Below are 16,821 nucleotides of genomic sequence, written 5' to 3'. Positions count from 1 at the left end.
GCAGATCTTTTATCCTGAGGTGGGTCTCTTGTAGGCAGCATATGTGTGGGTCATGTTTTCTTATCCATTCAGCTATTCTATGTCTTTTGATTGGAGCATTTAATCCATTTACATTTAAGGTTATTATTGATAGGTACTTATTCATTGCCTTTTATGTACGTGTGTTCCTCTCTCACTCTCTCTTTTCTTTTCTTTCCTTAAAGCAGTCCCTTTAGCATCTCTTGCAGAGCTGGTTTAGTGGAGGTGTATTCTTTTAGACTTCTTTTGTCTGAGAAGCTTCTTATTTGGCCTTCTATCTTGATTGAGAGCCTTGCTGGGTAAAGTAGCCTTGGTTGCAGACCTGTGATTCTCATTACTTGGATTATTTCTTGCCATTCTCTTCTGGCTTGGGGTGTTTCCATTGAGAAGTCAGCTGTTAGCCTTATTGGGGCTCCCTTGTATGTTACTTCCTGTTTCTCCCTTGCTGCCTTTAAGATTCTCTCTTTGTCTTGAAATTTTGCCATTTTATTTATGATGTGTCTTGAGGTGGGCCTCTTTGGGTTCCTCTTGATTGGGACTCTCTGTGTTTCCTGGATTTGTGTGACTTTTTCTCTCATCAAATTAGGGAAGTTTTCCATCATTACTTTTTCAAATAGGTTTTCTATCCCTTGTTCTTCTTCTTCTCCTTCTGGTATCCCTATTATACGGATATTATTATGTTTCATATTGTCTTGCATTTCTCTTAATCCCTCTTCATTTTTTCTGAGCCTCTTTTCCTTTTCGTGTTCTTTCTGGGTGTTTTCTTCTACTTTGTCCTCTAGCTCGCTGATCCGATCTTCTGCTTCATCGATCCTGCTTTTCATTCCTTCTACTGTGTTCTTCAGTTCAGAAATTGTATTCTTCATTTCCTCTTGGCCCTTGTTGAGAGTTTCTATTTCCTTTTTTATGCTGATGTAGTTTTCATTGAGTTCATTGTAGCTTCCCTGTAGTTTCTGGTAGCTCATTGTGAGCTCATTGAGCTTCCTGACAATCATTTCTTTGAACTCAATATCTGATAGTTGAATTGCCTCTATTTCATTTAGCATTCTTTCTGAGGCTTCCTCCTTTCCTTTCATTTGGGGATTATTTCTTTGTCTTCCCATTGTTTGTGAGACTCTTCTTGTTTGCCTCAGCTTCTTATATTGATCTGTTCTGGCTCTCTGGGTTTATGTTGTGAACTTCTTTAGTAGAAGAGCAGTGAGTTTCAGTGGTGCTGTTTCCTTGATCTCCCAAGCTCACTGGTCTTGGGCTGTCGTTTAAGTTGGCTTTGTGTTTGCCTTTGGGTTTTGGTTGTTGTTGAGTCCTTCTTTGGTGGTTCCTTCCCACCAGCTGGTTAAATGAGGGTCACTCTGTCCACCACCTCCTGTATTTTGTTGTGCTGGTGAAGGTAGGTTGTGTTGAAGCTGGTTCTTCTGTGTGTATAAAGTTTAAAGAATTCTTGTTCAGTTGTTTGTATTGGGTACTGTCTCTACTGTTTAGTTGTATTTCCAGATAGGTTCTGGATTGAGGTTTGTGTGGTTACTACTCCCTCCTTCACCTTCTTCTGTTGTTATCTGTTAGTGGTTCCTTTGTTGTTGGGTTTCCTCTTCCAGTGGGTATCCTGGTGTTCACCTCCTCCACCTATTCTTTTTTGTCATCAGTTGGAGGGGGAAGGCAAAATGGTTTAAGACAGCAACAGAGAATTCTCTGCTATTTACAGTAGTAGCAAGTAGGGAAGAGATAGGAGATCCTTTGACTATGTATAGTGTTAACCATGATCTTCCACCCAGCTAGCTGATTTTTAGAAAGGATGGAAAGAAGATAAGACTCTTGTTGGGGAAGGAAGGATTGTGAGTTGGATCTATAAAGCAGGGAGGTTGTGGGAGGTCAGATTCTGGGGTAAGGTGAGAGTAAAGGATAGTAAATAGGTGTAGTGTGTGAGAGAATAGAGTTAACCACTACAGTAATAGAGTTCAGGAAACTTTGAAATGGGCTAAGATCTGGGGGGGTGGGTGTTGTGAAGTAATTACAATTGCATGGAACAGCAGTTATTTACATTAATATTATGGCAACATTCATATGACAGAGTCTATGAGATCTAGGTAACAAGAATAGGGAACACAGAACATCGAGTAGTGTGCTAATGGGACACAGGTGAGTTAAAGGACAGTAGATTAGTAATACAGTATAGAAAGAGATATCAGGGGAAAGCTGTCAGGTCATACAATATATCCAGCCTAGCAAAGCAGACTATATGAAAAGAAGAAGGATATAAAAATACTATTAAAAAAAAGATGTAGGAATACTGGAAAAATAATAATAATAGAAATATGCAATAACTTGCAGGTCCTCTGTAGTAGCAGAGTGACATTTATCTCACTGTCCCAGCTGTTGTGATGCCCCTTCTTTGGGTTCAACTTTGGTCTTTTCACAGATCCAGGATTTTGTCTCACTTGTAGGTATTTAGAAAAAAATTTAAAAAAGTAAAAAATAGAAAAGGCAGACGAAGGAAGGGAGAAGAGATAAAATTGGAGGACAGGAAGGAGGAAGTAATAAAACAAGAAATCAGGTAAGAGAGGAAAAAGAAATCAAAAGAGAATAAAAGCAATAAAAATTAAAAAATTAAAAATTGTTAAAAAAATAGAATCAAATTAAAAAGCCTCTTGATTTCAAAGTGGCCAAACCGGTTTTTCTGCTCTTGCTGATTGAGGCAGGCTGAAGGATGATTTGTTTGGCTTTTCTTCCTTGGCCAGTGGAGTTCCAACTGGCTCCTCAGCCTTGCGCCCTAGGGATCAGGTCTTTCCCCAGGGTTACTATTGTGGGTTGGGGTGCAGGGATGCTCTCCCTGCAGGCGTGCCTGTGCGCCCGTGCGCCAGCGCGCTCACGGCTGGGTAGCAGGGAAGCTTGAGCCACTGATCACTTTAGGAGAATTCCCCAAACAGTGTCTGTGTCTATTCACTCCTTCCTCTTGAGAAATTCCTCCCGTTCAAGCCTGCCGCTCCCCACAGTGGCCTAGCTTCTCCCACCGTGGCCTGGCTTCTCCCACCGCCAAATGCTCCAGCCAGACCAGTGACCGTGGGGGTCCGGGTCCGCTGCGCAACCCAGCCCCTCCGGTGTCCACCGCCTCCAAAGGTGCTCACAGCCCCCGTGTGTTTGCCAGCACCTGGATTCCTCCCAGAGCTGCTCAGACCTTGTTTGGCTGGGGAGGGAGCAGTTGACCTGGCTCTCTCCCAAGGACCCTATGGCAAACCCAGCAGCGGGCCCCGGGCCTGGGGCTGCAGCCCAGGGACCACAGGCTGGTCCTGGGACCCTACCTTGTTGCAGCACTACCCTTAGGGTCCGTTCTTTGGTCTTTCGGTTCTGCCACAATCCTTGGTCCTCTATTTTCAAAAATGCTGAAGAATGTTGATTGCTTGCCTCTCTACTCCATAGATCGGTCAGGATTTTCTCCCCTGAGCAGAGGAAAGCCGAATCTGCTCCTTCCTACTCCGACGCCATCTTAGATCCCCCCAGTACTAGTTAATTTTGTTGAGTGCTTATTGTGTGTCAGGTTCTGTTCTAAAGCACTTTGCCTGTAGAAATCTGTGTTATCCTCCCAATAACCTTATATACTCTTCTTATTCCCATTTGACAGAGATAGGAACTGAGACACAGAGAGACTATGGATGTGTGACTGCACACACAGGAGGTGAGTCAGAAGGGACTTGAAGTCCTAAAGTCAGCTCCAGAGCTGTGTTTTTTTACCACTGACACACTACAAGGATGCCAGCCCAGAGGGTGAGGGTTCTGGCTTCTTCCAAGAAGAGAAACTGTCCTCCATCCCCTGTTAGGCTTGAACCAGAGAATGGCAGGCAGTGCCACTGGGGGAGGGTGTGAGCACGGTGGTGAGGGCAGTGATCCCTGTAGGCTCTGCAGCCTGCAGCCCTGACCAGCTCCAGCCCTGTGGGGTCACCCTGGGGGGTGCATGGATGAAGGGCTGGCCTCTCTGAGGTCTGAGATCCTCAGCCTCCTGCTTCAAGACTGCAGTGGCTGGCTCCTCCTCTCCTCTCCTCCCCTACCCTGCAACCCCTCCCTGAATCATAAAGCCAGACCCTGGTCCGACTGTTGCTCAATCCCCAGGAGCTGGTTCAGCGCCTGATGTCCTGACCCTCTCCTTTCTGCAATTCAAGGGAAAGACAAGATCTTGCACAAGGCACCCTGAATCTGCTCTCTGCAAGGGGAGGGTGACATGGAGCCTCTCTGGCTGCTCATCCTGCTCTCTGTCACAGGTAGGATCCCCTTGCTCTACTGCTGGTAGCTTCTTTCCTTCCCTTTCCTTGAGTATATGGCAGGTGGGTGGTTGGGCGGGGGAGTACTGAGCTGAAGGAGGGTGAAGTCCTTGCACATTCTGCACCCCTCCCTTTCCACCCACCCCATATCCTTCCTGTTCTTCCCTCCCTGGGACCAGGACCCACGTCAGACTCTTTATGCATGTGCAGGTATAAAGAGCTGGTGGATTCTGGTCACATGGAAAGGGAAGGAGTTCTGGTGGTGGCATTTCAAACACTAGTGATTAGCTGAGGGAAGTTTGGAGGGTACTGGTCAGAGCCCCAAAACTTAAGCACAAGACTAGCCCCAGAGGAGTGGCAGGAAGGAGGGAAGAAGGAACCCCACTGAGAATATGTGTTTTGGGTGCCCCCTCCCATGCTTGGAAGGTCCTTAACTCTGGAGAGGAGGTGAGGGGGCCAAATATTTCTGTTGCTGAGCTGGGAGAATTGACACCCCCGCCCCCCACATACAACTGCACCTTCTCAATGGGGAAAGGTGCCTTTGCTTCCCCAGAGCAAGACACAAACCTGGGTGAGAGGAGACCCTCTCAATGGAGCCTTGCTCTAGCAGCTACTCAGAGCTGGGGTGGGCTAGAGGAAGGTGGAGGTGTGGCCCACCTGGAGGCAGAGGGGTGGTGGGATGGCACGAGAAGCGGCCACTGCTCAACAGGTCTCTCTGGTTCCAAACAACAGGCCACTAGCTCCGCAATCTTATTTTTCAAGTTTCTGTCACCATACGGTAGACCACGGGGTGAATGGGGGAGGATCAGAAAAGAGGAAGTTGAGGCAGAGGGCTCTGGATGATTCCCTTGCAGCCCCTGCCCTGGAAGTAGACTGGTGCTCTAAGCCCATCTCCCCCACCCCAAAGAGGACCCCCAAAATAGCAGCCTCATGTCTCCCCCAAAATAGCTCTGAGACAAGTCCATCCTGAAAGGGGAACGAAGCCACAGAAATAGGGAAGCTGGAAGCTAAAGGTCAGAAAGAGCAGAATGCAAAGCCAGTACCAGCGTGGGCAGTGGTACCAGCGTGGGCAGCAGCAGGGGAATAAACAGAGCAGGCAAGCACGGGCTGCCCAGCCACGTGGACTAGCCCCAGGCGTGAGAGGGGCACTAGCTCTTCTCTCTTGAGGTGGAGTGGGGTGAGGGGATGTCTCATTTCCATGTGATAGGGAGAAAATGTATGGAATAAACTGGAGGGAACTTTGGAACCAGTGGCTTTTGGACAAAGGCCCAGAGAGGGTCAGTTACTTCTTCAATGATGTTCAGCAAGTACAATGATGATAGATCCAGACCCAGGACCCGGGGTTCATGGTTCCCAATTTTCCGTAATCACATTACGCCTGGACTGTGCCACCTCCTTCTAACTTCTAGAAGAACCTGAGCTCCTTAAGGGCAGGATTTCTGTCTCTTTTGTTCACTGTACATGGTAGGTGTTCAATAAATATTAGGCAAATGAATGAAAGAGTGAATGAATGTCTCCTCCCCAGTGTTGTCTCTGGCCCACAACACCACGGTGTTCCAGGGCATGACAGGCCAGTCCCTGTGGGTCTCCTGCCCCTACGACTCCTTGAAGCACTGGGGGAGACGCAAAGCCTGGTGCCGCCAGCTGGGTGAAGGGGACCAATGCCAGCGGGTGGTCAGCACCCACAGCTCATGGCTGCTGTCCTTTGTGAAGAGGCGGAACGGGAGCACGGCCATTGCAGACGACACCCTGGGTGGCACGCTTACCATTACACTGAAGAATCTTCAAGCTCACGATGCTGGCCTCTACCAGTGTCAGAGTCTCCGTGGCAGTGAGGCTGACACCCTCAGGAAAGTCCTAGTGGAGGTATTGGCCGGTGAGTGGGCAGCTGGTGGCACCCTGGCCTGCCCTTGGGCTGGATCTCATGTCTTTGGTGTCTGTGTATAGGACTTCCCTCTTGCCTTTCAGCAACCCTGGGAAAACCCATACTGTAGATCTTGTCCCGCACTGAGGGCCACAGTGGGTGGTTATGCAGGTTGCTCACTGCTCAGGGGGCCACAGTGCAACCCTGCCACCTCTGTCCAGACTGTGGTTCCTGAGGCAGAACTGCATCACCTGCAGGAAGGGGATTAGCACAGGAGCCATCTGAGCTAGCTGTGGTTCTGCTTCCCAAAACAGCTTTATCTCTTTGGCATCATTTGGGACGTGAACACCGTAGGTGGTCTTTGAGCTGTGGGAAGAGATTCATTTATTCCCTCACCCAACCACCCAATGCACCTACCAACATAAATTAAGCACTAACCAGGTACAGAAAAACAAGCCAAGAAAGGCGCACTGTCTTTGTTTCTGGGCCACAGAGTCCCTGCTTCTCCTCTCTGGGGCTTAATTCCCTATCCAGGAGCGGATCAGTCCTGCTGACTCCACAGGGCTCCTGTGAGGCACATGTGAGATGAGAGTTAAATGTGCTTGGGGGTGCAAGACAGCCCGGGCCCCTGAGCCTGCTGCTGAACTGCTTGGCATCTTTATTCCAGGCTTGACTGGATGAAACTGTGGGGAGGGGTATGCCCTCCCATGAGCTTTGCACAGGGGGCGCCCTCCAGGAAAGCATCTGCCTATGTCTCCAGAGAGAGATTGTGTCCTAGAGGAGAAGAAATCTGAGGTTACTGTCCTTTTTCTGACTCTCTTTTTTCCCACCTCCTCCTCACAATATGGCCCCTTATGGAAATGTAGCTCCAGGGTAGTATTCGTCTAAGGTGGGGAGTTTAGGAGGGACTGCCTGCCCTAGACCCCAAGCCCCACTTCCACCACCTTGCTAAGTGGAAAGAGGCATAAGGGGTGAGGACACACAGATTTTCAGCTCAGCCGACTCCCTTAGAGGGTGGCAGAAAAGAATCCATAGCTGGTGCAGACAGCTTGGCAGTTCGCTCAGGACTTCTGAACACATTCGTTAGTTGACCTGATCTTCCCAAAGACCCTGTGAGATGGGAGGATGGGAACCGCAGTCACTGAGCTCGTAGGGGGTGTTAGGCACTTGTACAAAGATGTTCCCACTGAATTTGTAAAGGTATTATTGAGGAGGTGTTCCTAATTGCCCTACTTTACAGGTGAGGAAACTGAGACTCAGAGAGGTTGACAACTTGATCCACACAGGGCCGGAGCCCACAGGCCTCCACCTGCTCAGAGAGGTTCTCCCTGCCTCGACAGGCAGCCTCAGGGTGAGGGCATCAAAGCTCAGCGACTCTGTCTCCCACAGACCCCCTTGATCACCAGGACCCCGGTGAGCTCTGGATCCCCAAGGATGCCCAGGTGGAGCACAGCATCTCCAGGTACAGTGACAGGCCTTTCCTAAATCTCTGGCAGACTGCCCTGCAGGTCCCGGGCATGGGGTTGATACTGCAGGTCCCAGAACTGCAAATTCCAAGGCAGTTAGAGCAGGAAAGGGCCTGGACTGATCTTATCTAAACACCCTTCCAAACAGCCAGTGCATGTTGGCATGACTGTGCCAGTTGCTAAAATGTTGAAATTCTTTCATAAACAGTTTGCAGCTTCAAGATTCCTGAATGGTCAGCCTTCAGCACCTCCCCTGGCAGCCCTAGGACATCCCCACGATTCAGCAACAATGGGCATTTTAGTGCTTTTGTGCAAAACTGGGGTCCCCGGATCTGTTCCTTTGATGGGGCCAGAATCCATTCTGATTGGTTCATGTCTGTGTATTGTATTAAACATTGTTAAACATGACCATGGGGCTCACATATTCTCCCCTCATGTGTGCACCCCCCTACTCCATTCTGTCATGTAAGGCAGAAACTGTTCAGCGAGGAAAGGTGGTGTGTTTAAATGCACTCAGCAGGCAACCCCCTGCCTAGAACTTAGGTTTCCTGAATACAGGCTTCCTAAGGCCCCAAAGCTCCATACCATGGATGGTGCTGGTGAGTGGGGGGTACCCTGAGCCGTGGGAAGATCCTGGTGTCTCTGTATCCTTCTCTGGGGCCACCTCGAGTCCTCCTGCATGCTCTTCTTATTTCTCTAAGGAGCCTCTCAGAAGAGGAGATCCCCCTTCCATACACTTCCATCCTTTTCCTCCTGGCCTGCATCTTTCTCATCAAACTTCTAGCAGCCAGTGCCCTCTGGGCTGCGGCCTGGCATGGGCAGAAATGGGAGACATCCCCAGCCAGGGGACCTGACTGCGGCCATGACCCAGGCCACCAGCTCCAGACTCTAACAGGTGAGTTTAGAGAGCACAGTGCGGCTGGGGGTGGATGGGGCAGAGGGGAGGTGGGGCTGAGAGGGGCAGTGTGTGTATTCAGTGTGTTGCAGGACTGAGAGACACCTGAGAGGAGAGGACCCCACGTGGGACAGCAGGCCCTGAGAGGTCTGCACACTTGCCCTTCAGCCACCAAGACTCCTGGCTCTGCTTTGGCAAATTGCCACTTTGCCTGTGCTCTGCTTCCCCTGGCCGCAGGTGTGTGTGTGTGCGCACGGGCGCGGCATGTGTGCCTTGGAGGTGGAAAGACCATCTACCCACTTCTAGACATTGGACATCAAATATTTTCACAAATAAATCTGAGACTGCATGTTTAACTGGATTGTTTTGGAGCATCATGAAGCTCTTCTCTTTTGCTTCAGTGCCAGGAGAATAAATTTTGATGAGCAAAAAGGTCGGGCTCATTGGAACCTAGGATCTCAGATAGTATGTCCCTCCATTCTCACAGGGTCCAAAGTAGCCAGTCTTTCTGTTCTTCTCTCTCCCTTTCCTAGATCTAATTACCAAGTCCTCTTCCTCCCTGGAATTTCTCTAGCAGCCAGTCTTCTTCTCCTCTCCTCTCTTCTCCTCTAATCTCTTCTCCTCTCCTCTCCCATCCCCTCCCCTGTCCTCTCTTCTCTTCTTCATGCCTCCTGTCCATAAATTCCCTAAGATTATGGCTGGTCTCCCTGACCTAGGCCTTCCTCCTCCCTTCCCACCCCCACACTGTAAGTCCATCCAATCCCCAGCTGATTCATCCTTCCTGGAACTTTGCTTTCATCATGTTACTTCCCTTCCAGAGGAATGACAAAACATGAGTTATAGAGGGTAACACAACAGAACCGGAAACTACTGATCAAAGTCCCTCATTGTACAGAAGGGAAACTGAGTCTCATAAGGGAAAGGATTTACCTAAAATCCCCAGTAGAGCCTGGAAATCCAAAGTGCACTTAGCATTCAAGGTGCCCTTCCCTCTAGCTCAGTCCTGCTCATTCACTCATTTATTCATTTAACAGATCTTTTCTGTGCCAGGACAATTCTAGGCATTGGAGACACAGAGAGAACAAAACAGGCAAAGATGCCTGCCCCTGCGGAGCCATGTTCTCATGGCAGATGGGCGGAAACAGGGAATAAGTCAGTCAGCTGGCCGGGCATATCGGGAGTACAGAAGGGATGGGGGTGATGGAATTCTAAAGGGCAGAGGTAGCACCTGAGAAGCACTTGGAGGGGTGTAGTAGTGAATCTCATCTCAGTCTTCAGTACACACCCCCAGCTCAGGCCACGAGTAGAGGGGAAACTGGACCGAGACTTCCTGGGGGGTGGGCTGCGGGGCAGCGGAGGAAAGGAGCTATTCTGCCTTGGGCCACGTGGCTGCTTGGCCTCTAACCTGGGTGTGGGCCTTGGGGTTTTGAATTCCTTAGGCAGCTCTGTGTTCCAGCCTCAAAGCCTCGCCCAGCCATGCCTCACCCACTCCCCAGTGAGGCTGCCTCTACATCCGAGCTGGCCTTCTGACTCAGGGGCACATGAAACTTCCTCTTTATGTCCCCAGGCAGGATAGTCTTCAAGACTGAGTGGAGCCTAAACTGAGTCTGGTTCCCCCTTCCTGCTGCCCACCCCCTCTGCACAATGCTGAAGGCTTTGCAGGGAGGCTCCCCAGGCCATGTGCCTGGTACTGGTGAGCCTTTCCTTGCCACTGGGATCCCCTGCCGTGAACGCTCTGGGGGGCACACTGGACAGAAGGGGGTTGGATACTTTGGTTTCAAGCTTCAGCTTTGCTTCCTGCTAAGAAACTTTAAGCTAATTCCTTAACAACTCAGAGCCTCACGGTCCTCTCCTATGAAAATCAAAATAAATATCCACCTGGCTCCAAAATAACATGGGTTGTAAACTGTAACTGAAAAATAAAATGAAAACAAAACAAAACAAAACAAAACAAAACAAGCCCACCTTCTCCAGGGAGGGAGGGAGGGAGGGGAAGGACGGGGCCAGTCTCTGGGCCAGGCCAACCCTATCTCTAGAGTCTCGGGCACGTTTGCAGCTCAGTCACCCTGGAGCAAAGCTTGGCCAGTGCCCTGTGTTCAGAAGGCCCCGACCAGGCAGAAATGTGAAAATATTTATAAAGAATTGTCTCCTTAACAGAGAGGGTAGTGTATTGTTAAAACAAAAATATGCTAATAAATAAAAAATGCTTGGAGGATAAGAAATCTTGTAAATTAAGAGCACAAAAAAAAATGTAAAAGACAATAATAGAAGGGATGGAAGGAAAAGATGCCAAAAATCAGAACAAAATGAACAAAAATGATGAAAAATAAGAGAGAAAGGATATGACAATGAGATGAATACATTAGGTTCCATATCTGACTATTAGGGAGTCTAGAAAAATGGTGGGCGGTGGGGGGCAAAGAAAGTGGAGGAGCAATTATCAAAGAAGTAATGCAGTTCCCAGAACTGAAAAATGTGGGTCCACAGTGAAAAGGTCCATCAAGCGCCCAGGGGAATAAACAAGGACAGGCCAGGTCCATCTTCAAGGGGGACTTCCTGTGGTGAGGCTGCACCATAGGAGGACAACCTGAAAGCTTAGGTGGGGACACATGTACAGATTTTAGAATCGGAATGGCCTTGGACCACCGGTAGGACACTACCTCCCTCCTCCACAGCTGTGCATCCTCAGAGTCTATATTTGGAAGACCCTGAAGATCACCTTTCCTCTTTCTCTAACGCCCTCCAGTTGCCTTGATCTTCCCACCTTATTCCTTAGCTGAGCCCCAGCCCTGCCTTTCTGTTCCCTGCTCTCAGGGTCAGTTTCTGAGCAATAAGCCACCCAGCGTTTGGAAGCACTCCTTGTCCCCACCCATGGAGGGCCCCACCAGCATCTGCCTCCCACTGCACGTCGCTGAGAGCCCCATGTGACTGTCTGAGGCAGATGTTTCCTGCCCCCAGGGGAATGCTGTGTCAGTGCCCAGGCGAGCCCCTGAGCTGCATCTCCCTGCCCAGCGATGGGTCCCAACCTGCTCCTTCTGCTGCTGCTCCTGGGACTCACAGGTAAGGTTCAGAAAGAGCAGTACTTTGGGCCCTGCCTACTCTGTTCCATGCCTAGAAATAATCAACATTATTGTGGTAACAATAACAAGTGTAGGGCCCAGAAGGTGGACCTCCAGGTCCCTGCGTCCCTATGCCAGTGGGTGGGCTGGGAGGTCCCCCCAGCTCCTGTCTAACACTCCCACATCCTTTTCTTCCCTAGGCCAGGGCTTGGCTGAGGAGCTGGAGGCATCTGTGGGGGGCTCCCTTCAGGTGCTCTGTTTCTATGGACTCCAGGACATCAAGGGCCAGAAGGTGTGGGGCCGGTTCTTGCCAGAGGGGTACCAGCCCTTGGTGTCTTCAGCAGTGGATCGCAGAGCACCAGAGCACAGCCGCACATTCCTCACCGACCTGGGGAGTGGCCTGCTCCAGGTGGAGATGATTGCCCTGAGGGAGGAGGATGCTGGGGATTACGGCTGTGTGGTGGAGGGGGACACTGGGCCCCAGACAGTGCACAGAGTGACTCTGAAAATCCTCCCTGCAGGTGAGATATCCTAGGCTGGCCACTGCTCCTCTGAACTGCCCTCCCCACTCCCACCTACTGCTCCTGGGTCCTGGAGTGGGGGCCCTGGGATAGAGGACTTGGGAGGAGACATCCTTTTGACAGCTCTGCAATAACGGAAACCAAACTGGTTGAGAAGTCTTAGATAAAACAACCAAATGCAGCCCCTTCCTCCCCCCAGCACAGCCTGGTCTACCCTAGGAAGGCAGAGCCTCTTCCCCACCCATGGCCTTGGCCTCCTCGTCCAACATTTCCAACATACTTGATGCTAAGTTTTTCCTTGGAAATGTTTTAAACAAAGTTTTAATTTGGGCACATCAACTTGAATTACTCTTTTATTATACCATCCAGTTTTTTATTCCTATAATAATGACTTCGATGACCTGAAAATTACTGAATTCATATCTTATTTCATTTTATAAGTCTTCACTGAGCATCTAGTATGTGTCTCACCTACAGACAGGTACATGCAATGCCTGAATTACTTCAACTCATTCTGTTTTAAAAGTGGGGAAAGTGTCATTATTATTTAAGCTAATATTCTCAAGCCTGATTACTAGTACAGAAAGTGCTTTAAAAAAATAGATTTCATTCACACAGGCTACAGTGACCTAATGTCTAAGCATTAATTTAGACAAAACTTGAAAGTATTAAAGTTATTTTTCCCAGAAAAATAGGATGTTATTAAAAAAATGTTCTGGAGGGGAAATGGTCAGCTAGCTGCTGAGGCACAGACTGCTAGTGACTTTCTCTTAGGGATGCTGACATTTTTTCATTTTCAGGTCTTTTCTCAGGTAATTTGTGCCCAGTCCCCAAATGCCAAATTAAGAAAGGCATTTCCCCCTGTCTGTTAATTAAGTGGATGGACTAAGTTGTTGTGAGAATCCTTCTTATCTGGAGTCCATGATTACTATTTTATGTTAAAAAGTACATTCCTGTTCATCTGAATCACCTTTGTCCTCCTCCTTCCTTGACACTCCAAGGTCTGGGAACTCCAGGTCATAACTCCTGCAAGTATGACAAGGGCACTGGGAGAGGGGCAGGGAGACAGGACCTACAATGGCAGGTGTGGGGCCCCGACAGCTGTAGATGATGCATGTTTGGTCAGGCAGGTGGAGCATAGTGTCCAGGGAGGATGTGGGGGGCAGGTAATGTGTAAGCTTTTAGCTTCAGGGAGGTCCAGTCGTGGCGGCTTAAAAGGTACCAGGAGAGCAGGACATATGCAGCAAGACTGGGGCCACAGCACCTCCATTTCCTGGTTTGGCATGGGGTGGGGAATAGGAATGGTGACTCTCCTAAGAAGAGGGTGAGACTGCCTTCCCGGAGAGACTAGGAATGGCCACGTTCCCAAGACAGATCTTCAGGTCCAGACGAACCAGCCCTAAGTCCCTCAGACTGAAGTTGAACACATTATAGGGATGACAGAAACTTTGTCACCAAACTGGGTCTCAGGATCTGGGCATTCCCTCAGCAAGGGTCAGTTGGCATGTATCACATTGGGGCTGACCCTGCAGTTCCTCAGATGCTGAGGGCAGAGCTCGGGGTGGGGCTCAGCCAGCCTGCAGGGGTCACATGGCGGCAGGTGTGTGAAGAGGCCTGGGTTTCTGTGGGAGGTGGTGGTAGAGGGGAAAGCAGACATATTCTCAGTCAGGTAAAGCATAAAGAATGCCATTCCCTGGCCCCCAGTATGAGAGGCCCCTAAGGAATACCCCAACACCCTTCCCTGTGTTTCTTACTGCAAACCTCTCCTTCCTCAGCTCTACTCCCCCATTGCTCAGACCTCAACAGGCCCTTAACCCTGCCCCCAGTGGGTATGTGCTCATTAAATATTTCCTTCTGACTCAGCTCCTGGCCTGAACAAAGAAGAGGTTGACAATTTGGCTGACGACCTTTCTTCAGGCTCTGTAGCCAGTGCCAGCCCTCTGGAACCCAGGCAGGATGAGAAGAGGTACAGACAAGAATGGTGTCTGGGCGGCTGTGACAACGGGTGTGGTGAAGATATGGCTTGTTTAGAGCCCCAGACTAAACCAAAGAGAAACCTTATGATTCCTTTCTTTCCTGGGGAACTTCTGCTCAGGCAGTTAGGCAGCGAGACAGACATACCTCTCTATCCCAGTTCAGCAATAGTCCTTTCATCCCACGGGGTCTTCAGTCAGGATACCCTGATAATGTATAATGTCTCTATTCTGCCCCGCCTGCACCTACCCTCCTCATTTCACTCCCCAAATCTCTTTCTCCCAACCATGGCTCCACAAGAAATGTACCCTGTCTAACCACTCCAGGATTCCTGGCTAGCAGCTCCCAAGTAGGTTGAGGGCCAAGCTCACCTGTCCCTTTGTGTCCCGCAGCAACCCCCTGATCTGGGGCTCTGCGCTCCTGCTGGGCTTACTGGTGGTGGCAGTGGTGCTGTTTGCTGTGTTGGCCAGAAAGAAAGGTAGGTAGTGGTCCATTCTCCTGGCCCCGCTGGGCCTGTCAGCCAGTCTTGCAGACAAGGCCAGGAATGTAGGTCCGCCCCCTACAGAGGGGCTTTTCTGGGCATTAGCAATTAGCTTGTCTGGGCATTAGCAATGTCTACATTCTAGGTCTGCCCCCAGGCCCTAGAATTCCTCCCATGGCTGAGGGGCAGAGGGAAGGAAGAAGATTCTGTGGCGTCAGGCCTGGGGAAAGACAGGAACTGGGAAGGGCGATGGAGTGGTATTATAGACAGGGGACTGGAAAGGTGAGGAGAGGTCTTCTGGAGCTAGGGTGAGCATCTGGGCAGGTTTGGACCAGAGCTGTGGAAGCAGTAAGTGGGTGGGGAGAGTCAGGTAGTCTGGGTAACACTGTGGAGTCCCAGGGGAGAGGTTCAGTGGTGGGAGTGGGGAAGGTGAGTCCAGACTTGAAAAGAGGAGTGGGTGAGGGGATGAGGGGATGGGCTTTGAGCCAGGACAAGAAGCAGACTGTGCTGCTATCCTCTGTCTTACCAGGGAACAGGCTTGGTTTCTGTGGCCAATCCGAGAGCAGTGGAGCTCCAGACATGGTAAGAGGCCTCTGTAGGCTCCCAGCCAATTTCCCCAGACCCTCTACCTGCCACGCTCACTGAGGGGTCCCACGCTGATGGGGTGGAGAAAGGACTGGGACTTAGTCGGGGTCCAAACCATCTCCCTAAATGCTATCAACTTAGTACTGATGGTTCCACCTTCCTACCTTGGTATCTACCTTACCAGATTTGGGAAAAAAACTTGGGGCTTAAAAATCTTCAAGAAGCCCTCTTGCCCACTGAGATATTCAGGATTTGAGAGAGAGATCCAGTGTGGTCCTGGGATTCGCCCCAAAGGGAACTGGGGCTGAGGAAGGTGCTCTCCCTTTCCCTGATTTGCCTGCTTTTGTAATAGGCACCCTCCTCAATGGTCCACATCGATGATTCTGGACTGGCTGTAGATGTGCCATCGAACGTACCATATGCGAGGCTTGACTCACCACCTTCCTTTGATGATACCACCTATACCAGCCTACCTCTTGAGCCCCCATCAAGGAAACCCCCATACCCAGCTCCATCCTCCTCATCCCCTCTGACTCCTGAGGTCTTGACCTGCTCCAATACTGTGACATATGCCACAGTCATCTTCCCTGGAGGGGACAAGAGTGGAGGGGGCTCTGGGGAGCCAGCCCAGGATCCTCCTAATAGCCAGACTCCACCCAGCTGAGCTGCTCACCACACTGTGTGCTCACAGAGACTGTCCTGGGCTTCTTTCTGTGCGTCCACCCAGCCAGTCCATGCCCTACGTCCTTAGTGTGTCAGAGCAACTGGGGATGTTAGGGCCTAATCTAATGTCTTGACTTTTCTAATCTTGAAAGTGACGATTGGGTGTGATTGAGGTGTCTTGGAGAAGTCTCCCATGTTGGTTCCTCTGCCATTACACCCCTGGGCTAAATAAATGTTAAATGATGATATATGAACTCTTGATGTTTGAGGGAAAGGGAAGGGCCCCAGTTTGACTATTTACATGGGCTGTGAACTGAACAGACTCCAGTCTGGATTTTGCACTGCATGAACTCCCCAGCCAGTGAAAAGAGGTTTCATTCCCTGTTCCAGACACTGCAATGCATTTTGACTCAAGGGTCACCAAGAAGGCTTCTTCAAAAGTATTTTCTGATTTTCTCATGATACCTGAAAGTATAGATTCATTTCCTTGAGTCTACAAATCTTTTCTGCTTTTGCTGTACACTTTGTAAACAAGTGACATCTTCTGTTATGATAGCATATCATGGGGAGATGGGAATAATGATTAAAGGAGACTCAGGATAGACCTGACCAGTGTGGGCATGATTCCGCAGAGTGAGAGGTCACTGCTTCCATTCCAGATCAGGGCACAAACCTGGGTTGTGGGTTCAGTCCCTGATCAAGTCACGTACAAGGAGCAACTGACTGTTTCTTGCATTGATATTTCTCTCCCTCTCTTTCTTCCTCCCTTCTCCTCTTTCTAAAAATAAATAAATACAATTAAAAAACAAACAAAGCAAACAAATAAGGAAACTCAGGATAGATGTGGTGTGAGAAAGGGGGCTGAAAAGAAATAGAAATAAGGACAGAAACACAAATATGCATCAATATTATCCTTTGGCAGGACAAAGGACTTTCAAACACCAGGAGATAAAAGACCTTTGCAAGCCCTGGCTGGCGTAGCTCAGTGGATTGAGCGCGGGCTGGGAACCAAAGTGTCCCAGGTTCGGTTCCCAGCCAGGGTACATTC

At 49.7% G+C, this 16,821-nt stretch overlaps 1 protein-coding gene across 4 annotated transcripts; it reads left to right on the top strand.

The window, feature by feature from the left end:
* The first annotated feature begins 4,080 nt into the window (after positions 1-4,080).
* LOC114494963 (triggering receptor expressed on myeloid cells 2) lies at positions 4,081-16,024 on the top strand. Of its 4 annotated transcripts, XM_036024084.1 has the most exons (9): positions 4,081-4,265; positions 5,791-6,141; positions 7,519-7,591; positions 8,297-8,490; positions 11,750-12,070; positions 13,934-14,036; positions 14,437-14,522; positions 15,055-15,107; positions 15,463-16,024. In XM_036024084.1, the coding sequence occupies exons 1-9, from the start codon at positions 4,226-4,228 to the stop codon at positions 15,772-15,774; spliced, it is 1,533 nt and encodes a 510-aa protein (XP_035879977.1). In that variant the 5' UTR covers positions 4,081-4,225; the 3' UTR covers positions 15,775-16,024. The 4 variants fall into 4 exon arrangements, with proteins under 4 accessions (XP_035879977.1, XP_035879979.1, XP_035879978.1 ...); XM_028510190.2 differs by lacking the exons at positions 4,081-4,265; positions 5,791-6,141; positions 7,519-7,591; positions 8,297-8,490 and adding an exon at positions 11,441-11,550; XM_036024086.1 differs by lacking the exons at positions 11,750-12,070; positions 13,934-14,036; positions 14,437-14,522; positions 15,055-15,107; positions 15,463-16,024 and adding an exon at positions 8,583-8,922 and having other exon boundaries at positions 4,095-4,265.
* The last annotated feature ends 797 nt before the right edge of the window (positions 16,025-16,821 follow it).

Source organism: Phyllostomus discolor, chromosome 4 (assembly GCF_004126475.2).
Source record: "Phyllostomus discolor isolate MPI-MPIP mPhyDis1 chromosome 4, mPhyDis1.pri.v3, whole genome shotgun sequence".
Lineage (NCBI taxonomy): Eukaryota > Metazoa > Chordata > Mammalia > Chiroptera > Phyllostomidae > Phyllostomus > Phyllostomus discolor.
This window is presented reverse-complemented; position numbering and strand designations above follow the sequence as displayed.